Source organism: Primulina tabacum, chromosome 4 (assembly GCF_025594145.1).
Source record: "Primulina tabacum isolate GXHZ01 chromosome 4, ASM2559414v2, whole genome shotgun sequence".
In the NCBI taxonomy this organism is placed as follows: domain Eukaryota; kingdom Viridiplantae; phylum Streptophyta; class Magnoliopsida; order Lamiales; family Gesneriaceae; genus Primulina; species Primulina tabacum.
This window is the reverse complement of record NC_134553.1, coordinates 47,731,323-47,754,288: the sequence shown is the minus strand read 5'-3', so window position 1 is coordinate 47,754,288 and position 22,966 is coordinate 47,731,323. Positions and strand designations below refer to the sequence as shown.

The 22,966-nt window shown below is 33.7% G+C and overlaps 2 protein-coding genes across 4 annotated transcripts; one reads left to right on the top strand and one right to left on the bottom strand.

The window, feature by feature from the left end:
• Positions 1-1,646: 1,646 nt before the first annotated feature.
• On the top strand, positions 1,647-4,711 carry LOC142543571 (uncharacterized). Its single transcript, XM_075650922.1, has 5 exons — positions 1,647-2,047; positions 2,460-2,563; positions 2,688-2,859; positions 3,110-3,232; positions 3,774-4,711. Exons 1-5 carry the CDS (start codon positions 1,856-1,858, stop codon positions 4,485-4,487), a joined length of 1,305 nt encoding a protein of 434 aa, XP_075507037.1. The 5' UTR covers positions 1,647-1,855; the 3' UTR covers positions 4,488-4,711.
• A 1,665-nt stretch (positions 4,712-6,376) lies between these two features.
• Positions 6,377-17,046, bottom strand: LOC142543570 (transcription factor TGA2.3-like). Of its 3 annotated transcripts, none has more exons than XM_075650920.1 (11): positions 16,479-17,046; positions 16,298-16,374; positions 15,982-16,203; positions 8,368-8,445; positions 8,215-8,274; positions 8,026-8,103; positions 7,890-7,947; positions 7,538-7,809; positions 6,978-7,223; positions 6,636-6,815; positions 6,379-6,544 (listed from the first exon to the last, which is right to left on the bottom strand). In XM_075650920.1, the coding sequence occupies exons 1-10, from the start codon at positions 16,846-16,848 to the stop codon at positions 6,669-6,671; spliced, it is 1,608 nt and encodes a 535-aa protein (XP_075507035.1). In that variant the 5' UTR covers positions 16,849-17,046; the 3' UTR covers positions 6,379-6,544; positions 6,636-6,668. The 3 variants fall into 3 exon arrangements, with proteins under 3 accessions (XP_075507034.1, XP_075507035.1, XP_075507036.1); XM_075650921.1 differs by having other exon boundaries at positions 6,381-6,815; positions 16,479-16,582; positions 16,732-16,820; XM_075650919.1 differs by having other exon boundaries at positions 6,377-6,815.
• Between the last annotated feature and the right edge of the window lie 5,920 nt (positions 17,047-22,966).

Genomic DNA, 22,966 nt, shown 5'->3' with positions numbered 1-22,966 from the left:
TTTTTATGCCAATGTTGCTATTGGTCAATTTTAGTCAATCATGTGTTGTGCTTCATTATTTTTGTTTCTGTTAAGCGTAACTTGGGAAATTTCTTAGGTGTTCTTTTTATTTTGCTAATCAACTTTGAGTGAAGAAAAGTTGAATTTGGTAATTAAAATTTAGGCAGATGTCGTCTCGAGTCATTATCATGTACAAACAAATAGTTCAATTATCATTAAATTAATAAAAATAATCATATAAAATGTGTTCGATGTGGTCTTATTTAAGATAAAGTAATAATTTTTTTTAAATTAACAAAATTATTAACTTTTTGAAAACCCTTATATAAATCCACATACCTAAATATCATAAATGAACAACTATCCAACATTACAAATATATATAGGATAATTTAGCAAAATATGATTTTGTTTTTGAGCTGCGATAAAAATCGGTGAAGATGATTGTTTTTTCACACGATTAGTTTTAGAAACGCTTGTACTGACATTAACCATAAATTTTAATTGATTAATCAATTAAATATATAATATTATTTATTCATTAAAAACAAAGAATATATCACTCATTTCATTTATGTACAATGAATTTTAATTTTTATATTGATTAAGAATCGAATAAAGTACTCTTTAAAATAATAAGTTTTTTAATTTATCGATTACCTCTATGAATTAATAAATTTTCGAATTTCAAATATTAATAATTTATAGAGATTTTGCTATATTTAAGATGGGAGAACACACACACAGATATGTATAGTCTTGTTTCAGGTAGGAGAATTATCAGGACATAGTGCTTGAGTTATTATACAATTTGAAATATATAAGTTGAATTATGATCGTCTATAATTTTTTTATGAAACGACATAAACTGGATATTACATAAGTAGAATCCAAACTTCAGGTACTTGATTATGCAAAATAGTTGAAATGATAACTGATAAGTTAATTGATTCGTGTGGATTTCAATCAATAAATCGCCAATTTCATCCTTGTTAAAATCCTCGAGGTCTCGTTCCAATTAATCGTTCTTTATGACGTTAGAAATTTCATATATGCAGCTATCTCAAGTTATAGCTACTTTTGTATCATTCACGTTCCTAGACAACTAACACAATTTTGATATTGATATGAGCCGCTCAACAAACTCTGACTTTGTCCTAATTTTGTGATTGTTTTATTGTAATGCAAACTGGACACCAATTTTTTTTTTTTTTTTGAATTTTCTTTTATAAAACTCACTATCAGTGAACCTGTGCGCTTGAGCTTTTGTCGTGTAATTTTCGGTCTCCTAAAATTTTCACTATTGCTATATTTTGTCTTTATATGAGAGAAATTTCGCCCATTGATTCATTAACAATTTATTTTTATATATTCCATTTTTTTGGGTAGAAAAATAATTCACTCATCATAGATTTAGGATTATTTTGATAATTCAACTCTCACGATTAATTCTTTGATATATACCCATTCCTCGGCTCCACGAGAAAAATCCAAACTTTGACCCCCCGTAGTTGCTAGGTACCTTCGTCGACGACCGCGTAAGCCACATAATATTTGCATTCACATTATATATATATATATATATATGATATACTCTTGTTTTTTAAAAAATAAATAAATTACTTCGTTCGTAAGAAATGACCCCACGCGTCCTTCGGCATGTAATAATACGTGTATCATATATAAAACCTCCAAAATTTGTTTAAGCCGCAGTAGTCTTCTTCCCTTCGTCACTGGCAAAAGGTGCAAATCGGCGACTGCTTGTTTGTACTCTAATACCCTACTCGGCAACAGCTAAACACTCCAAGTTCTTGGAAAGAACAGTGTAGTTCTTGCTCAAGAAAAGTTATTACTTATGGGCATAAGAAGAAAGTTGGATTCTTTAATGAGAAAAGGTTTCAAGACTTCGGAATTCAAGGGGACTGTGAATTTAGCGAGTTCTAGATTGGCGGTGTTAAAGAACCAGCGCCAAGCTCGGGGCAACGTCGCACGTTCCGACGTCGTTGAATTCCTTAACCTCGGCTACCATGAAAGGGCTCTTCTAAGGGTAATATATTTATTTGTCGTCTACTATTTTAGTGAAATTACTGTTAATTTCTCGTGTTTTTCGTGCTCAAATTTTTAAAATACATTGAGTTGATAGATTTTTTTTCCATAGGCTTTTTTTAGAAATCTTGTGATTTTACAGGTAGTTTATGAAGTTAACCTACCATTACTGTACACTATCTCGCTCATGCTTGCAAATAGCATTATTTTTTTGTTGTCTTCCCATGCTCTTAATTATAGTTCGGTAACTTAATAGTTTATCGAATTGATCTTGTTTGTGTGACTTTTAAAGCCGTTTCTGCCTAATGCTCATTCAGCATCTACACTTGATTCTTGGATTCTTTTGGCTTTTGGGACGAGTGGTTTATGGATATCTTATAGTATTGTTCGTGTATTGGTATGCATGCATGCAGGTTGAGCAAGTGATCAAGGAGCAAAACATGTTGGATGTGTATATCCTGTTGGAAGGATACTGTCATTTGATGATTGAGAGAGTCAGCCTCTTTGAACAAGAAAAGTTTGTTTTCTTCTCTCATATGTTCTCTTTATTTCTTAATAGCAAATCCAGAATTTTGTTGCTAGAAATCAAATTTTCTTCCCCAAACCACAGTTCATATATCAAGTTTTGTCGTTTCATGCAGAGAATGTCCTGATGAACTTGTCGAAGCTGCATCAAGCTTGAGTTATGCTGCTTCAAGATGTGGTGATTTTCCAGAACTTCAACAAATTCGCAAGATTTTCGCCTCTCATTTTGGGAAGGATTTTGTGGCTCGGGCAGTTGAATTACGCAACAAGTGTGGTGTTAATCCCAAGGTACATATTTGCTAAATATATAGTAGATCTTTACCTAGATCTCTCTTTTCGATGGACCCTTAATTCAGAAGTTTGAGTTCTTTCTATATCGAGACCATTACTACCACTTTAGCATGATATATCTAATGACGATCTATGCTCAAAACTGTCAAACATGAGCCCACCTGTTTGAACCAATGATAATAATTGAATCCAGCATATATTAATCAATTTAAAATTATATTTAGTACCTAATTTGTTTGTTGCACAGATAATACAGAAGCTTTCTACAAAAATCCCAACCTTGGAGAGTAAAATGAAGGTGCTTCAAGATATTGCTACAGAAAACAACATTGTTATGCCAAATGAGACGAATGCTCCACCCATCGTACCGGTACGAAAATCTTCTAACCTTTCAGCTTAATCATTCGCTCTAAATTTTCACATGTAACATCTTTACAAACTCTGGGAAAATAGTTTTTTATCAACAACTAACTTTTTAAATTTTTTTAGTTTGTTCTATTAATTAAATTTTCAAAATTTGGTTGGTATATTAAGTTTTAATTTCAGACCATTTTAGTGAAATTAGTGATGTGATACTGAAATATGATGCTAACGACAATGAGAAATGACGTCGCCTAAATATTTGGACCAAAATAGATGAAAATTAGTATACCGAAACAAAATTTTAAGAATGTAATGGACCAAAACAAAACAAAAATCGAACAAATCAATGGATCAACATTTTTCTAAAACATTATACATTGCAGACTCCAGCAATTTTCTTTTCGTCTTGTTGCGTATCAATGCATGTCTCAAAAGTCTTTGAGTTCAAATCCCATATTTATGGGTAGCAGTCATATTAGATGTCCCAAAAAAAAAGGATCAATTCGAAAAACTTTAATTTGAATTTTCTGAATCTGTCACCTCATCAGGAAGAAGAAGATTCAAGAAAAGGAAATCAGCAAAATAACTCAACAAGGCATGATGATGTAGAAGAAGCAGTGGATTTCACAGAATCGCAAAAATTCAAGGTAAAATACAGAGATGTTGCTCATGCAGCACAAGCGGCCTTCGAATCCGCCGCATACGCCGCGGCTGCCGCCAGAGCGGCTGTGAAGCTCTCTCGATCTGAATCAACCGATCCTGACGACCCAGATCCCCCAAATCATCAGCCAAGAAAAATATCATCGGCCACATTTGATCCTAAGCGAGATGATGAAAAGGATTCATTAGAAGATGAACTGAAATTTGGAAAAGTTCACCCCGTTCAAAGCCATGATCGGGTTCCGGAAACTGAGAACAAAACAGGTTCCAAAAGTTCCTTGTCTGGAACAACTGCGGATTTAGCAGCTGACAACATTAAGGAAATGGAAACCTCGTCTGAAGAGGGAAATATTGATTCCAAACCACTGGAAAGAGAGGTAGTTTTTTATCAAAGTGACGATGAAAACGACGAATTTACTAAAGGGGGTGGCAATAATTCAACTGTAAAGTATTATCCTTTACTTGTCGGAGCTGAATTTAAAACCGAGCCCGATTTTGAGCTTCAAAATCTGTCAGCATTTGTGACAAGAAGCGAGAGTACTTCAGAACCTCTGAACATCAACCGGAGGCCGATTTCTGTGAGGACTAAATGGAGACAGTGAATGTGACAAAAGTTCACTTACGAGAGTTTACGACTGCGCGCTCAAGGTTGGAATATGAATATGTTAGTAATCATGGCGGATTGTTTTGTGTTTTGTGAGAATATCAAGGGTCCTTCACTTGAATCTATGAGTTCAAGTGATATTTAATGCGATAAGAATTGTGGTGTTACTAAATTTTTTGAGTTGTTTATATAAATAATAATATGTTTCTTTGATTGATTAAATTTGGGATAAAATGTCAATTTATCTTCTTTAATAGTTAATAAATATATATTTAAAACAAAATATAAATGTAATATTGCAAGATGAGATAACTAATAATCTCTATATTAATTCGCAACAAACATTTTATGAATTTAATTTTATATCTATACATATATATATATATATATATATTTTTATTGAATATGAAGTTTGATGCAATTATTAGAAAAAATGTAATGTGATTATTATATGAAGTTAAAATAAAATGCAAAGATGTATAAAAAGTACAAATAAAAAATAAAAATATTATTTGTTTTTTGAATGAGTAATTGTGGTATAAAATGATTAGAGTAAATATTTATCAAATGAGGAAAAATTGTCAAAATATTGTCTAAAAAATCGACATATTTTAGGATTTGATGTGTCTTGATATTGTAAGTTGCTTGTTTTTTTGTCTTTTTATCATATTTCGCTAGACAAAAACTTGTATAAGACGATTTCATGTGTCGTATTTTGTGAGATATAGCTATTATTTGGATCATCCATAAAAAATATTATTTTTTAATAAAAATATCGAGAAGATTGATCCGTTTCACAAATAAATATTCGTGAGATCATCTCACAAGATACCTACTCATTTCTCTAAAACATTGTAATAGCATCATAGCATTTCGTTTGTTGTGTCAACCATTGCTTGCCACCAGCCGCGTGTATCAAATTGAGAGATTTTTTCCCGACCTCAATTGTTGATTTTTTTTTTACCTTGAATATTATTTTAACAACTATATTTCCTTGTTACATGTTTCAAAGATACGACTATTTAATGACTTTTTGTATTTTTTATTAAAAAAAATTAACTCGAATCCAAACTTGATTCAATGAAGGCATATTGTTTTGCATTTGCTGCCAATTGGAAACAACTTACAATTCCGACCCTTAACTCTATATATCCCAAAAGATATGAATCTTAAAACATCGAAGTACACAATACAATTCCCATGGAGTTCCATGGGAATCTTAAACAAGAAATGCATGAAAAACATGGCTACTTGTGGTACTGAATTGGAGTGTGAAAATGATGTTTCCTATCATGAGCTGAGGCGGCAAGTCATGAAATTTATAGGTGAGGATGATGACGGTGTTGGTGAAATACTCGAAGCTCGGAAACAAAGCCCGAATCACAGGCCATCTCGTGTTTCACGAACAAGATGGTATAGTAATTGGGCTGGAAACCAGGAGAAACGTGCAGCACCTTCTTGGATAATTAACTTGTGGGGAGCTAGTAATCGAACGGGGGTTTTTATGCCACAGATCGTTCGCCCAAAACAGAAAACCGAATCAAGTATGTTTGTTCTTACATCATACAAAAAACTCTCTTCTGCCTACTGCTTATGTTTTGTTGATGGCTACTGCAGGAAGGATGAAGAATATCACAGGGGAAGAACATGCAACAGGGCCAAAAGTTCGGGGTAGTTATAGATTATTCTCACATTCAAGTTTAAAGATTCCCGAGTTGATATGGTTGTTAGAAGCGCAAGGTACAGCTTATAAGTATCATAACACCAAGGCGCAGTGCACGGGACGAGAAGAGGGGCGGGTATTATTGAACTGAAGCACCCTAAAAGGATAAGTTGAACTCAAAATATCTCAATGAACTTTAGCTAGATTATCATAGAATAACTATATAACCTATAATGGATATTCATCGTGGATTTATCATCTCTACATTGAAATTGGGCCATATGGTTTAAGGCACAAGCTTCATTGAAGACTGCGGTTACCTTGTGTCAAGACAAACGCAGAGCCTCAAATAGTCTTGAGCCAACTTAATCCCCGGATAAGAAACAGCAATTCTACAAAGGAAGCAGACAATTTCACATAGCAATAACTCCGTGGTTCCGTTGTGATCAAGAAGTTTTAAACAGAAAGATTTAACATACATACGTCAAATATGGTGAGAAGCACACAGGGAAAAGTTCATTCCCTGGGGCGTGCACACCACAAATAACTCAGGGCCCGGAGTCTCGACTTGTAATCGTTGATGGCAAGAAGGGCACGAGCAGCTTGACGGGTGGTCAAGATTCGCTGCAACTGTTGCAAAGTTTGCTGTCTCAAGAGGTCAGCCTGTCAAGTTACAAATACATAACCTCTTGATAAATTGGAAATACAGACACAAAATTTTAAATGCACTCGGGTTGTCCATGGATTGTGACGACGATCCATATAATCGTTGATTCATAATTGCTGCATCGTCGGAAAATCATATATAGGATAGATTAAATGTACCTGATGGAGGAAATTTTCGAGTTCGGCGAGTTTGCTCATTGCCATCGACATTTGTCCCATGTAATCCATAACATATCCGGAGTCGTGAGGAGTTGAGGAGACTGAGGATAATGTGTCGACAAGTGATTGTTGCAAAGCTTCCATTCCTTGGGACAGCGCATCCTCTGCTTGTTGAGAGGATTGCTGTAAACTTCGGATTCCCATCAATTGTTGTTCAGTTAATGGCTCAATTTGCCTTTCAGGTATCTATTCCAAAGACTGAACGGGTTAGAACAAATCAAGACTTGCCACTTTGTACGCACAACAGAACTATGGAGTTTTCTTGAGCATATTTTCCAACAATCCTAAACATCTGTTAAAAAGATTTTTTCAACTCATCCTAGCCTAGATTATTCGTACATAATACATAGAGCCTTCGTCGAATCTTCCATTACAAATCAAGGCAGATACAGCAGAGGGCAAAGAAGTGCAGATCTCCCCACATATTCATTCACGACCTTCATCAGAAAAGCGCGAACAAAATAAATAATATGCCAGACAGAAAGGAATCGTCAAATCACCTTGAGAACTTCTGAGGAACGGAAGCCTCCTAGCCACATGAAACACCTTTCAGTAGGAGCCTTCCACATACCAGAAAGCATGTGAAACACGTCCGATTTCGCACCAACACTCTTCAACCGGAACACTTCATAATAATGGGACATAACCGCATCAACAATAAGACGTAGTTCACTATCTCCTGCGTGAGAATTTGCAGCCGATCTCAGATCCTCTATCAGCCTTTGATGTTCTTCACGCCATCGGGCATACTCCATGTCAAATGCCAAAGCCCCTACACAGTGTAATAGTATGGGTTTTCGTAATCGATTAAATCATGACTAAAAGATTATGTTATTTCACAACTTTACCGACCATTTCCACTGATAGATTGACTATGATCTCCCGATAATCCGGACGTAACAACGATGCCCTGCATTACAAACATGAAGACATTTAAAAATATATATATAATCCATTTTATTTTTTATGAACACACAGAGAAAAGCACCTGCTGTCGTGCTCGTTTCAACTCCTGCTCCAGTTGGGTAAGCTTTTGTCGGCTACTCTCAAGTTGTTGAACATAAACCTAAAACACAAATATTAGGACAGGGAAGTAAAACACGATCCCGAGCTTTTCCCTATTTAACCGAACTTTTTTACAAAGATAACATAATAAATTCAATAGATCAACGCATACTTTCTTCCTAATTCGACTTTTCTTCGCAGCTTCCCGATTCTGAGCCAACCTACGAAGTGCCTAGAAAATAGCAACAAAACAAACAAAACAATCATTAAAAAATAACAATAAATATCACGTGAAAATGAGACAACAGCAACATAAAAAATCAACCTTTTGCTCTCCAATTTTTCCGTCGCAAGGGTCCCTCGAATCCAAAGTTGTCAATCTCGCGATATGGACTCCAGGTAACTAAAAGTACAAACCCAAATCAAACTCATCCCCATAACTACAAATTATTTCAACAATAAAAAAACTAGTTTTCGAGTTTATTGCAAATCCACTATCATAATAACATGCTCCAGATTTTCGAGTTTCAATTATTATCTTGTAGTTCTTTTTCCTATGCCTTTTCTTTTCTTTTACTTTTTATTTTTTGCAATTTTAGGAAACAAACAAATATGCAACAACTCATCGGCTAACGCCTAACGGTAAACATACATGGCCTACCTGATCTCAACGGCAAGAATCCCAAGAACCCTATCTGTAGTAACCAACAGCTAGTTTGGTCTCTACAGGCTTTACTATTACAACCATTGTTGAGTGGCTTAGTTAGTTTGGTAATTGGCTTCTTACTGTGAAGCAATAAAACGTGTTGTTATTTTAGGCTTTCAGCAACTTTACGGTTACAGTAGTTGGTTTAGTATTTGTAATTCCACACACAACTATTTTTCTTTCTGTACGAAATAAGATGCAGAGTTCATCTTCTTCCGTTTCCCTCTCCACATTTAACATGGTATCAGAGCACAGGTTTCGATCCCACTCCTCGATGCAATACAGATTCTAGCTTACTCGGATGGAATGCGTTACGATTCCAGCTGTTCCAATCCAATCCGAAAATTGAGGCGATAGATAGGAACCAGACTGAAATAGCGACGGTCAAATAGCTTGATTGATCAGTGCTAGCTCTAAATCATGGCGAATTCAGGTAATTTCAACGATCCTTTGTTTTTGCATCCTTCCGATACACCAGGAATGAATTTGGTGAATGATCAATTGCTTGGAGTAGAAAATTATGGAATTTGGAGTCGAGCTATGATAATAGCATTGAAGGCTAAAAATAAGATTGCGTTCATCGATGGATCATATCCACGCCCTGCGGTTGGACATGGTTCTTTACCGCAGTGGGAACGATGCAATGCTATAGTTCTGTCATGGCTTATGAATACTGTATCTAAGGAGATCTACGGAGGGATTGTATATTCAACAGATGCTTCAATGGTTTGGGATGATTTGAAAGAGCAATTTGATAAAGTGAATGGTTCTCGTATTTTTTCGATTCATCGTGATATAGGCAGATTAACTCAAGGAAATAGTACTATTTCAGCTTACTATTCAAAACTCAAACATATGTGGGATGAGTATGCTTCATTGGTAACGCTCCCTTCTTGTGAATGTGATACAGCAAGGAAGTATGTGAGTCATGATCAGCAACAAAAATTACTTCAATTTCTTATAGAATTGAATGATAGTTATATGGCGGTTCGTAGCCAAATTCTTATGATGAGTCCCCTTCCGAGTGTTGGGCAAGCCTTTTCTATTATATCACAAGAAGAATCTCACAGATCATTGATGTCCGTAATCCCTCAACCAGCATCTGTGTTCTACTCAACACAATACAAACCTGAAGAGTCAAAGAAAAATCAATCATATTATGAGGATTCAAAGAGAAATCAGCCTTACTGTGATCATTACCATTGGACAGGACATACTAAAGCTGTGTGTTATAAACTAGTTGGATATCCACCAGGGCATCGATTATATGGGCAGCAACCTCGTGGTGGTGACTATAGAAAAAATCCAAGGGGCTTTGTAAAACCAAAGAAACCTACTACAGCTGTGAACTTGGTTGAAGATAATGCTCCTAAAGAATATTTGACAGAAGAAAGTGGGTCACATGCTCCTATTGCACCTACTCCAGTTTTTTCTCAAGAGCAGTATGCTGAAATAATGAAGCTGTTAGGAGGCCATAACATACATCCAACAAGTACACCAGTTGCTAATATGGCAGGTAATAATACTTCGAAAGCATTCACAAACTGGATAATAGACACAGGTGCAAATGAACACATGACTGGGCGTCTATCATTGCTGCAAGATGCTAAAACCATGGCCGATTCATCTAATTCTGTAAAATTGCCAAATGGTGATAAGCTGCCTGTTAGCCACATTGGTTCTATTACCCTGTCTCCCTTACTCACCCTGCATAATGTGCTTGGTGTTCCCCATTTTCAGTTCAATCTATTGTCTGTTTCCAAACTTACCAAATCTCACAATTGTTCTGTCACTTTTTATCCTTCGTTTTGCTTATTTCAGGACCTAACGAGTGGGAAGATAGTTGGGATTGGTAAAGAAAGGAATGGACTGTACCATCTTGTTGACCACTTGATTCAGCACTTCAATCCATCACCTACTGTAAATTCGTTACCTTTGTCTAATTCTAGTTGCAATACTTTGCATTACCAGAATAATTTTGTGCGTAATAGTTCAATGTCAATTGATTGTGATGTTTGGCATCAAAGGTTAGGACATATGTCAGTTTCTAGGATGCAATTGTTACCTTTTCTAAAAAAAACTGTATCAATAAATCATTGTTCAATTTGTCCTCAATCGAAGCAATCCAAACTTGCATTTCCCAAGTCAAGTTTTACAAAAACCTTGTCCCTTTTTCAACTTGTACACATGGACATTTGGGGTCCATTTAATACACCTACGTACAATGGGGATAAATATTTCTTAACAATTGTTGATGATTTTTCAAGAGGGACATGGGTATTCTTAATGCAATCCAAGCTGGATGTATTGGGAATTCTTAAACATTTCTTTGCCTTGGTTCATACCCAATTCTCTACTCATATTAAATCTATTCGGTCCAACAATGCTGCTGATTTTTTCAAATCAGAATGTAGCAATTTTTTTGCCTCACAAGGTGTTATCCACTTCAGTTCTTGTTCTTACACTCCACAACAAAATGGGGTGGTTGAGCGTAAGCATAGACACATCCTTGACATAGCTCGATCCTTAAGATTCCAAGCTTCTCTCCCTTTGAGGTTTTGGGATGATTGTGTGTTGACATCAGTTTATCTAATCAATAGAACACCAAGTCCCTTACTGGGAAACAAAACTCCTTCTGAGATCTTGTTTCACAAAAGTCCAACATATGATCATCTTAGAGTGTTAGGCTGCCTTTGCTATGTTGTAGCTTCTCCTTTTGAGCATAAATTTTCAGCTCGTGCTGCAGCCTGTGTATTTTTGGGATACTCCAATGTTCAAAAAGGATATAAAGTCATGAATATTCAAACCAAGAAATTTTTTGTCTCACGAGATGTTGTGTTTCATGATAACATATTTCCTTTTAATGACAAGGTGCCAATTGTTTTCCCATTCCCATCCTCGATGTCTTGTCCAGAAACCTTTTTTGAAGATGACTGCCTTCGTCAATCTATAACTGAGTCTCCAAATTCTTCTATACCTGATGGTGATCATCCATTACCACTGAGACGATCTTCTAGAACGAAGACCATTCCTTAGTGGACCAGAGATTTTTCTTGTCCTACAATACATCACAGCAACTCCACTCAATGCTTGTATCCTATTTCTCAACACCTTTCTTATTCCAAATTTTCTCCAGCCTATCAAAAATTTGCAGCTGCTATTTATTCATTTTCAGAACCTCGATTTTATCATGAGGCAATAAAGGATTCTAGATGGCAAAAGGCTATGGAATTAGAACTTGCCACTTTGGATTCGAATGGGACTTGGGATGTGGTTGATCTTCCTGATAATGTAAAACCCATTGGTTGTCGATGAGTGTACAAAGTGAAACATCATCCGGATGGATCCGTTGACAAATACAAAGCTCGTTTGGTTGCCAAATGGTATACACAACAGCCGGGGATCGATTTCCATGACACTTTTTCTCCTACTGCCAAAATCGTCACCATACGTTGCTTGCTTAGCTTGGCAGCTAGCAATCATTGGCCATTAACTCAGATGGACGTGGCTAATGCTTTCATTCAAGGTGATTTGGATGAGGAGATCTTTATGACACTCCCATCTGGTTATCACATTCAAAATCCTCATAAAGTATGTCGTTTGCGCAAATCCTTGTATGGCCTTAAGCAGGCTTCGCGACAATGGAATCATAAATTTGCAGGCATCATGCAGGATGCAGGTTACACACAATCACACCATGATCACTCTCTATTTACCAAACGTGACTCCCAGAATATCACTATCTTGGTGGTTTATGTGGATGATATTGTCATCACAGGAAGTAATTCAGAGTTGATTGCAGAATTGAAGCTTTTCTTACACTCTCGGTTGCAAATCCGAGATCTTGGTAAGCTAAAATATTTCTTGGGCATTGAGATTGCTAGATCATCCGAAGGCATATACCTCAATCAGCGCAAGTATGCTTTAGAACTAATTGCAGATTCCGGTATATCTGGGAGCAGACCTTTTGAGACTCCGATGGAACAGAATAAGAAGTTGACCACTAAAGAATTGGATAGCATTATTGATCAAGCCAAACCTGGGAGTGCTTCTGACCCCTTGCTGCTCAGTCCTGATTCTTATCAGCGGTTGGTTGGTCGACTAATCTATCTCACCATCACACGGCCTGACATATCATATGTGGTTCAACATCTCAGCCAATTCATGCATTCGCCAAAGCAATCTCACATGGATGCTGCGGTCAGAGTACTCAAATATGTGAAATGCTCTCCTGGTCTTGGGATCTTCTTACCAGCCCAAAATTCTATGGTTCTTTCAGCTTATTGTGATTCCGATTGTGCTTCCTGTCCTATGACGAGGCGTTCCTTGACTGGTTTTTGTGTTAAACTTGGTAGTTCGTTATTGTCTTGGAGAACCAAGAAGCAAAACACAGTGTCAAGATCATCGGCAGAAGCCGAATACCGAGCCATGGCAACCACTACTTGCGAAATTGTTTGGATTCGTGGTATCTTGCATGATATGGGAGTCACTTTTCATCAACCAGCCACTCTTTACTGTGACAATATGGCAGCGCTTCATATTGCTGCTAATCCTATGTATCATGAACGTACTAAACATATTGAGATCGATTGTCACGTCGTCCGCGAGAAAATCATGCTGGGACTTCTTCAGACTGCTCATGTTTCTTCTACTGATCAACTTGCTGACATCTTCACCAAGAGCCTAGGCAAAGATCAGCACCATTATCTACTGTCCAAGCTTGGTACTCGAAATCTGTACCAAGCTTGAGGGGGGTATGTTGAGTGGCTTAGTTAGTTTGGTAATTGGCTTCTTACTGTGAAGCAATAAAACGTGTTTTGTTATTTTAGGCTTTTAGCAACTTTACGGTTACAGTAGTTGGTTTAGTATTTGTAATTCCACACACAACTATTTTTCTTTCTGTACTAAATAAGATGCAGAGTTCATCTTCTTCGGTTTCCCTCTCCACATTTAACAACCATAACCCCTCATCTTGGCAGGAAAATCATTAGCTTCAGATATAGTAATATCGTGAGAATAGAGTTGTAGACGAACTGAGTAGGTTTGTGAGTTTTTCAAGCCGAACTCAAACTTGTTCAAACTTTTTTCGGATATTGTTCGATAGTTCTAAGTCGTTCGCGATTCTTTATATTTTAATAACTTAATTTAATATAGATATATATTTTCGACTCGTTTAAGTATTTATTTTCAAGTTATTGTTCGAATAGTTCGCGAACATATTCGATTTTTTTAGCCGAAGTCGAACAAAAATTTTTAAATTTTATGAGCTCAGATACATCTATTTCAATTTTCATGATATCTGGCTCGATTCAACATATCTTGAGTTGTTGGCACGCACGTCCCGTGCCCATACATTACGATGCGATATTAATTGATCGAATAATTTTCTTATAAAAAGATAATTTAGAACACACTTCAACACATATTAATTTACATCACCAAACAACTGAAAAATCGGAGCTTAATTAATTTTGAAGCTGGTTTTTTAAAGAGTCTCTAAGTGATTCTTCAGCCATCCTCAACTTGATGTAATAGTTCATAAAGAAATATAAACTCAAATCTAGTACGCAAAGTTCCTGGGGCAAGTAAATGAATAAAGGGAGAGGTTCGTATGTTAAGGAAAATATTACGACGCTCCTTTCCCCTCATGTTATCTGAGACTGAGACGGGTGGCACACTCGCCTTCGACTCGAAAAATTTGAAACTCGAGCTCGATTTGGAAAAAAAGATCAACTCGATTGAGCAAAGATCTTTGAACCCAGCCTCCACATAGGGATTGTATATATATATAAATATTTTAAAAATAATCCAACCCAATTCATTTTTTGAATCAGATTTTCTCGTCCGTTAGGTCATCTGCAACCCATTACACTACTTTAGCACAACACTAACTTGAAGATATTATACTTTTTACACCAAATACAAAATTCATCTTCAACCCATCAACACTAAAATCTACCCTAAAAAGAATATCCTCAATATATTCCCTACTATTTTATTTACTACAACTAATTTATCACAACATATTTATTAATATTTGTCTTTGAGTTTCAATAATTGGAATTGTAATCTTTTCTTAAGTCGTATAATTTTTAATTAAATTATAATTACATAAATTTATGTTTTTATGTAATTAAATCATTTATATATATTTCAATTTTATTCAATTACATTTATAAAAAAAAAGTTATGTAATTATTTATTCTTTAATTAAAGTAATCAAAATTAACAATTATAAAAACAAAAACAAAAAAAGTTTGACGCTGTTGTCCGATTGGAGAAGCTCTTAGCAAAACCTTAACCCCCCCCCGTATAAATTATCGTTTGTACTGGACAAAATATTACGTTGAAAAGAAGTTATGACTCACCTTTCTTCTTCTTAAAAGACAAATAAAGCCCGTCATCCAATAATTAGCGGAGCCAAAAGTGGGGGTGGTTGGAGGAATTGAAAAGGGCAAAGTTGACATTTTAGCTACACGTATAAATAGAATATGGCATGTGTGAGATGGTCTCACATGTGGTATTTTGTTAGACAGATCTCTTATTTGGGTCATCCATGAAAAAATATTATTTTTATGCTAAGAGTATTACTTTTTTTTGTGAATATCGGTAAGTTTGATCCGTCTCACAGATAAAGATTCGTGAGACCGTCTCACAATAAACTTACTCATATAATATTACCCTATATTTTTTTTACTTATATTATCCTCTATATTTAATAGTATCCACCAAACACATGTTAGTACTTCCAGAAAAATATTACTCTTACCATTCCATGGTCCCAATCATGCAGCATATTATAAAAATCAGTTTTTCAGAATAATATAAATATTTAAAATAATGGGTCATGTAATACTTTATAACATAAGTAATTTGAAAAATTATTTCTAAAGTATTCACCTATCATGACATCAAGCTTTAGCTCCATATGAGATGGTTTAAGAGTTTGAATCTCAATATAATTTACGAGTTAATCAATTTCGACTCGAGTTCGATCAAGAACTCTAGCCGAGCTCACATAAGTTAGTTTGATTCACTTGAATTCATATATGATCAATCTATAAAACTATAGCTAAAAATTACTTAATGCAAATATATATATATAATCTAAAGAAAAACATAAAAGAACTAATTTTTAACAATTAATGAAAGGCATCCGTCTAAAAGCAACAAAGCTAGTTTTTTTTTTCCAAAGGCTGAGGCACTTTCCAACAGGGGGTAAAAAAAAGTGACCTGATTTTTGTCATCAGTGTCTGTAGACGTATCAGTCTGTTGGCTGTGATCTGCCACCATCCCGGAATCGCCCCAGTTCTCAAACTGCCCGTTTCCCAAAGCTCCACCGCCACCGCCAATACCGCCGCCGCCGCCAACAGCCATCATTCCTCCCTTCTGCAACATGAACTGGGCAGAGTCTACTCCTCCCACAGCTGATCCCATCTCAGACGAAACAATACTCTACACCAAAACACAATAAATATTGACAATAACAAGCTAGAACATAAAAATATGCGTAAGTACAAACGGAAACAAGTTCCTTCGGAAGACATACAGCGTTGATTCCACCAAACTGTAAGTTGTTGGACAAAACTGAAACACTGCTTGCATTTGGATCATTGTATATCGATTCTACAAATAGCAGATAGTTAGTTGCTGGTTACCATGAACGAAGAAATAGAGTACAAAAAATGAAAAATGGAACAATATTTAGAAACGGAAAAAATATATAATACTTATTGTCAAATCAACAGCATGATCAAATGGACCATTTCCAGTTGACTGATCGAGCTCCCCGATATCCGCAAAACGGGTACCATTTCCACTGCCTTCGTCAACTCTACATACACATGTGCTTACAGTTACACCACATAACACATTAACATAGAAAGAACCAAACAAACAGACCACACAGAAAACCCATGTCAAAAAGTCAAGCATGCAACTTTTACAATGAAAGCAAGGAATAAACCAAGCTTCAACACGCGCCTGAAGTAAAACGGCGAGTTCGAGTGACAAAAAACATCGTTGTTTGTGAGAGACATAGTCTGCTGAACTGAAGCTTTGAAGCCTTGCATTTTTCTTTCGCACATTCACGGCAGGCATGCAATGATATTATAAACAGCGGCGAGATCTCCGTGGGTACAACACAACACTCGGAGAAATTAAAGTCTGAGAAGTAGAAGAACAGAAAAGTGCTGAGTAGAATGGTGAAATGACAAGTGAAAAAAATACGAGAAAAGGTTAAAAAGACCAAATCTCGGAAGCAATCTTTTTCAACAGAGGATAGCGTCCCAACCCACAGCGAACAAGATAAGAACTTTGGCGAGGCTTCAAAAATTATGGCTAATTCGCACCAGCTCTTAATATAAAAATCATTAATATATTTTTTATTTTTTAAAAATCGAGTGTATTTAACCTGTGCAGAAAAAATTGAAGCACATTTCACAAAAGTTGATGTGATATCATCTTTAATTAATTTTATGAAATGAATTTCGACTCAACTCATAAAAATAAAAATTACTTATTTTTATGTTTGAAATGTTAATTTTCATGGTCAAAATTATAATTTTTTGTTAAAAAAAATAATATAATATATGTTGATTTGAGTAAAATTATTATTTTTTACGTTAAAAATACATGATATAATATATACTTATCTAAGTTAAAATTATAACTTTTTATATCAAAAATATTGATTTTCACCGCGTATATAGATCACATAGTCGCATTGAAATAGTTCAATAAGATTGTTGTACATGAAACTTGTCTTCTCTCGTTCATAAAGAGTTTTATGTCTAATTTTTTAATGTACATTTTTTAAAAAACCAATTAAATTACTCATAAGTTTCGTGTTTTTAAATATATACATTTTTAATATAATTTTCCCTCGACTATTATAGTCAAATAGATTTAGAATTATAACGCAAAAAATAATTTATAATAAAAATTATTGAGTGATATTATACGTAAAATCATATTTGTATATCGATTTTATAATACAAAAATTTTTATTTATAAAAATTTCAACATAAATTTAATAAATTTAATAACAAAATAATTATACTACAATATTACTAAAACTATCACTCGTTTACTCTACCACTTATATTTTCGTACATGCACAGTTTTGTGTCAGACAGACCCCACTCCCTTCGAGTGTACAACTTTGCCCCAACAATTTCTATCCTAATGTGCGCGTGGAACGTGCAATCTACAGTTTTGTCTTAAGCACCCTTGAATGCACTTCGTCACAGTAATAATAATTTAATCATTTTATATTATTTAATTTAATTTTAAATATATATAATATAGATCGATCTTTTTCCAAAAAAATAAATACTATAAATAAAAATTGAGATTTTTACTAGTCTGATTTTATGATATCAATTATTCATATGAAATGTGTGTATATATGTATAATTGTATGTGTCATACTATAGTTGGAGAGAATCTAAAATATGATTAGGTCTCCTGTGAGACGGTTTCATGGATCTTTATCTGTGAGACGGGTCAATCCTACAAGTATTCACGATAAAAAGTAATACTCTTAGCATAGAAAGTAATATTTTTTCATGGATGACCCAAACAAGATATCTGTCTCATAAAATACGACCTGTGAAACCGTCTCACACAAGTTTTTGTCCTAAAATATTGGGGTCTACGAAGTTGAAATTAAGAAGTGATTATAATGTGTATAATACTTTTTACACGTGTGTCAAAATATAAGTTTTTTTTTTGTTTTTAAATTTTTAATTAAAGTATTATAGAAGATTTATAGGTGATAATATTTTTAGGTGTATGGTAAAAGTTGTTGGACTTGAAATGCTTAACGAAGTATTAATTTTATATATATGATATTTAAATGGGATATGAAAGAGAATTTTTTTTTATATTATCCATTTTCTATATAAAAAAAATTGTGAACTTGTCCAATTTAATGAGTGTAGTTCAGCTCCTTCAACATGTGTTGCCTATGTACATACCTCCCACGTGAGGTGATCAATAAATATAAGAACTGTCTGAAAATTCGAATATCTAAATTCTAGCCAACTATTCTAATCAATGATGCAAAAGAAAACATTGGAATGCGCAGTTAGATGTCATATTTCAATGATATTATTATTTAAATTAACTATATACATATAATAAAATTTTCCAAAAAAAATAGGAGAAATATGATTCTTATTTCTAAGTTTATGTTTCCAAAGTGGTCGGAGCTCAATTGTCATAACATTTTATCAACTGGACTCATGTGAGAATCAAGGCTGGAATTCTTGATTTCAAAAAAAAAATATTAATTAAAATTTTATAAATAAATCTTATGAGATCAGTCAAGATATTTTGGAACATGACTACACTAGAAACTAAAATAGTCGATCTTATCAAGAGAATCTTTTAGTGAAATAGTCGAAATAACCGCTACCTATTCAAAGCACAAGTCAAAGGGTTTGACAATTTCAACGGTGAAGATATATGAAAAAAGAATAAATACACTCAAACTCGATATAGACTTGAATTGCATGACATATATCTAGTAGATAATATATTATATTACTCACAAAATATAGATGAAATTCAAAAGTTGAAAAAATTAAAGATATTCTTCACCAAAATATTGAGAGAAATGCTAATAAGGGAATATAGTCCTGATAATCCAGATATTCTAACCATATGAACCTCTTTCCATAGTAAAAATTTGGCAGAATGATGTCATCTAACATTATTACAGAAGAACTACAAGAGATTAAGAGATATTAACAAATATAATTCTTTATATTATAAGGAAAATTATCTTCCAATGATAATTGGAAGCAAACTATACAGATAAAATGGATAGAGATTCAAATCTCGTCCTTATGCCAAAAGTAGAAAAATCGGAACAAGTTATTGGAAACAAAAAAAAAAATAGTCCAGACAGAAGGCCGGATCTTACAAATCTGAACAAAGAAATAGATAATAAAGAAGCAGGATTTCATCTCAAGTCTCATATTCATCTCAAAGTACCAGACGAACACTAATTAGAAAAACTTTCGGAAGAGCTAATAACACATCTAATGAAAGTTTTAAATACATCAATTGTTAGACATGTGGATCAAAATGACACATCTCACAAATTGTCAATAAAACGAGAAAATTTGAATTATTCGCATCAAGCCAACTCCGAATATTTAAGAAGTGGTTTATTACCAAGACTTAGTTCAAGTATATCAGTTTGAGAATATTCCTCCAAATGATACTATATGAAGATGAAGAAGTCTCGAGTCAAGAAAGATCTGATGGAGAGACAAATTTAGAGTCTGACTGAACAAAAAGTTTTTCGACACAAAACACATGAAGATTTTTATGGTTTCTTCAGTTAGACAATTGTATCTCACAACATGGGCCAAAAGATTATGAGAAAATCCTAGCCTACACAGATATTAAAGATTCTCTATAGTACAATTAGAAAAGTTATTGGGTAATATTGGCCTAAGAAACAAAAAACATTATTTAATCTATAAGGTTTCAAGAAGGAAAATTGTAATCCCAAAGGAACTTACCAGAAACGTGTGGAGATCCAACTAATTCTTTTTGAAGAAGTAAAAGAGTAATTGCAGAAGCTCAAGCTAGAAGTAGTGCAAACCATGTCATTAATTCACAATATAGCAGGCAATGTCATTACAAAAGCTACTTTCAGATAAATAATATATTGACTAAATATTGAGATATTTGAAACAAATGGAAAATATTCAAAATCAATACTAGGTACTATCTCAAGAAATTTTTGCTCCAGAAAAATTGTATGAGTTATTTATCCAAGATTTTTCTAAAACTTGGTAAATCGATATTTCAGTCGAGCTTGATGTTACATCAAAATTTCAAGGAAAAAATGTTGATGGAAAAAGATAATAGATCATATTCTATAAATATCATGCTTCATATTATATGTATAATACAAGTAATTCAAAATTATTTATCATAAATGTGTTTATTGAAATACCACAAAAATTTGAGCAATTAAAAATTTGAAAAATTGCTCAGACAATTTATCTTTAAAAAATCAAGTTCTCTTTAATACAGAAAACAGATATCTAGATCCAAGATAAACCAATTCAACTAAGAAATTAAAATCTTAGACTAAAAAAAAATATTATCTTTCCAAGGAGATAGAAGCATAAGTCATATGTGGGAAATAACACATGTCCGAAAAACTCAACCGATATCAAAAAACTTTTCGAACAGTAGAAAATTTTAGATGCTCAGAAAGATGAAGCTAAATTAAAATAGTATTTTATCTTACAAGTCAAATTAATCATTCATTTGCAACATCGTATAATATTTTGAACAATCTATAATAGGAAGCTACTGAAGGATAATAAACATCGGTGACTTGAAGATTCATTAAAGGAATTTTAGGATAATAACCTAACCAAATTGTTATCAATTAGAGTTTATCGGGGAACATAAATCTTGAAAACAACTTGAGAGCGGAATAGAATTCAGAGTGGAAGACATAGCGTGGATAATACAATGGCCACAAGTCCATTGCTCAATATATATTCTAGTCGATATGTTATATGAGCAATATAAAATAGAATATTTTCTACTTACATTGATTAAGGACCTGGAATTTTTAAAGCCAAAAAATTAGTTTTTCCCAAATAAGTGAAATAAGAATTACCTTAAATAGTTGAACGAGATTTCTTAATCTTATATAAAGGGATTAAGAAAGCAAATATCTTAATCGGAGTCCAGGACAAACACCTTTGTAGGACCGAGTGGTTACCGCTTTATCAAAAGTTATGGTTAGTAATAATGATGCAACTCAAATCTTTTAAACCGCACAGCAGCTCAAGTACCACGATTCGATCGCTCTACCAAGCAGAGACAATTATTGCACCCAACAATCTCTCTCCCAATAATTGCACTCCTTGCAATAAATGGGAATCAAACCCGTGACCTTGGCTCTGATACCAATTGTAGGATCGAGTGCTTACCGCTTTACCAAAAGCTATAGCTAGTAGTAATGGCGCAACTCAAATCTTTTAAACCGCACAGCAGCTCAAGCATCATGATTCGATCGCTCTACCAAACATGGACAATTATTGCACCTAACAACCTTGATATAAGATAAAAACGCCACCGATTTATTTTCATTATATAAAATCAGACATTTTCTTAAGAAATAATTTCTTATAAAAGTTCAAAAGCTACACACAAGAGAATGAGATAAGAATACCAGTGTTTACAACACTTTATGATCACAAAAATATGATCCAGAGACTAAGATAAGCACTTAATAGAAATATATCGATCCAATTTCACCGCAAAAGTGATGATGAAGGAAAACTTCTAGACCAAAAAATGAATTATTTCAGAAGATTTGGAGAAACAATATTCCAAATAATAACATATCAAAATCTCCCACCATAAGAGATGTAATTTATAAAGAATTTTTTTTTACAATAGGAATATTAAACCTTGACTGCTATTTACCAATAAATTAATAAAATCCTATAATTTGATTAGTATTTTATACATATAAGATATTATTTAATCAATTGTATACGCAACAATAAAATGTTCTCTAAGTTTGATTGTATTTCTGGATTATATCAAATCCGAATGGAGGAATATAGTAAGAAATTTACAGCTTTCTCCAAATAACGAAGTCATTATATTTTAGAAGTATTGTCAATGAAATTGGTTAATGCACCTCAGATATTTAAAAAAAATGATGATATATTTAAAGATTATCTTGATTTTATGTTTTTCTATATTGATGATATTTTTATTGCATCTAAAAATATTATGAGCATGTCAAAATTTAGAAATATTTTCTATAGTTTATAAACATGAAAGACTTGTATTATCTGAAAAGGAGGCAATCATCGTTGTAAGGAATATTGAATTTCTTGAAGTAGAAATGAAAGAGTCATAAATAATTTTGCAAGAACACGTTGTGAAAAATGTGCAGAATTTTCAAAATAAATTTGAAGACAAAAGAAAAATTCAAAGTTTCTTAAAAGTTGTTAATTTTGCTGGAATGTTTACTAAGAATCTATTAAAACACAAAAAGATTTCCAGTCAATTACTAAAAAAAATGCAAGATTTGTATAGACAAAAGAATATACCTGATGACTTAGCCAACTAAAAGAAATTTGAAAGAAACTTTCAAGATGATTATTCCTAAATATGAAGATGATCTGATATTATACACAAATAATATGACCATTGGTGG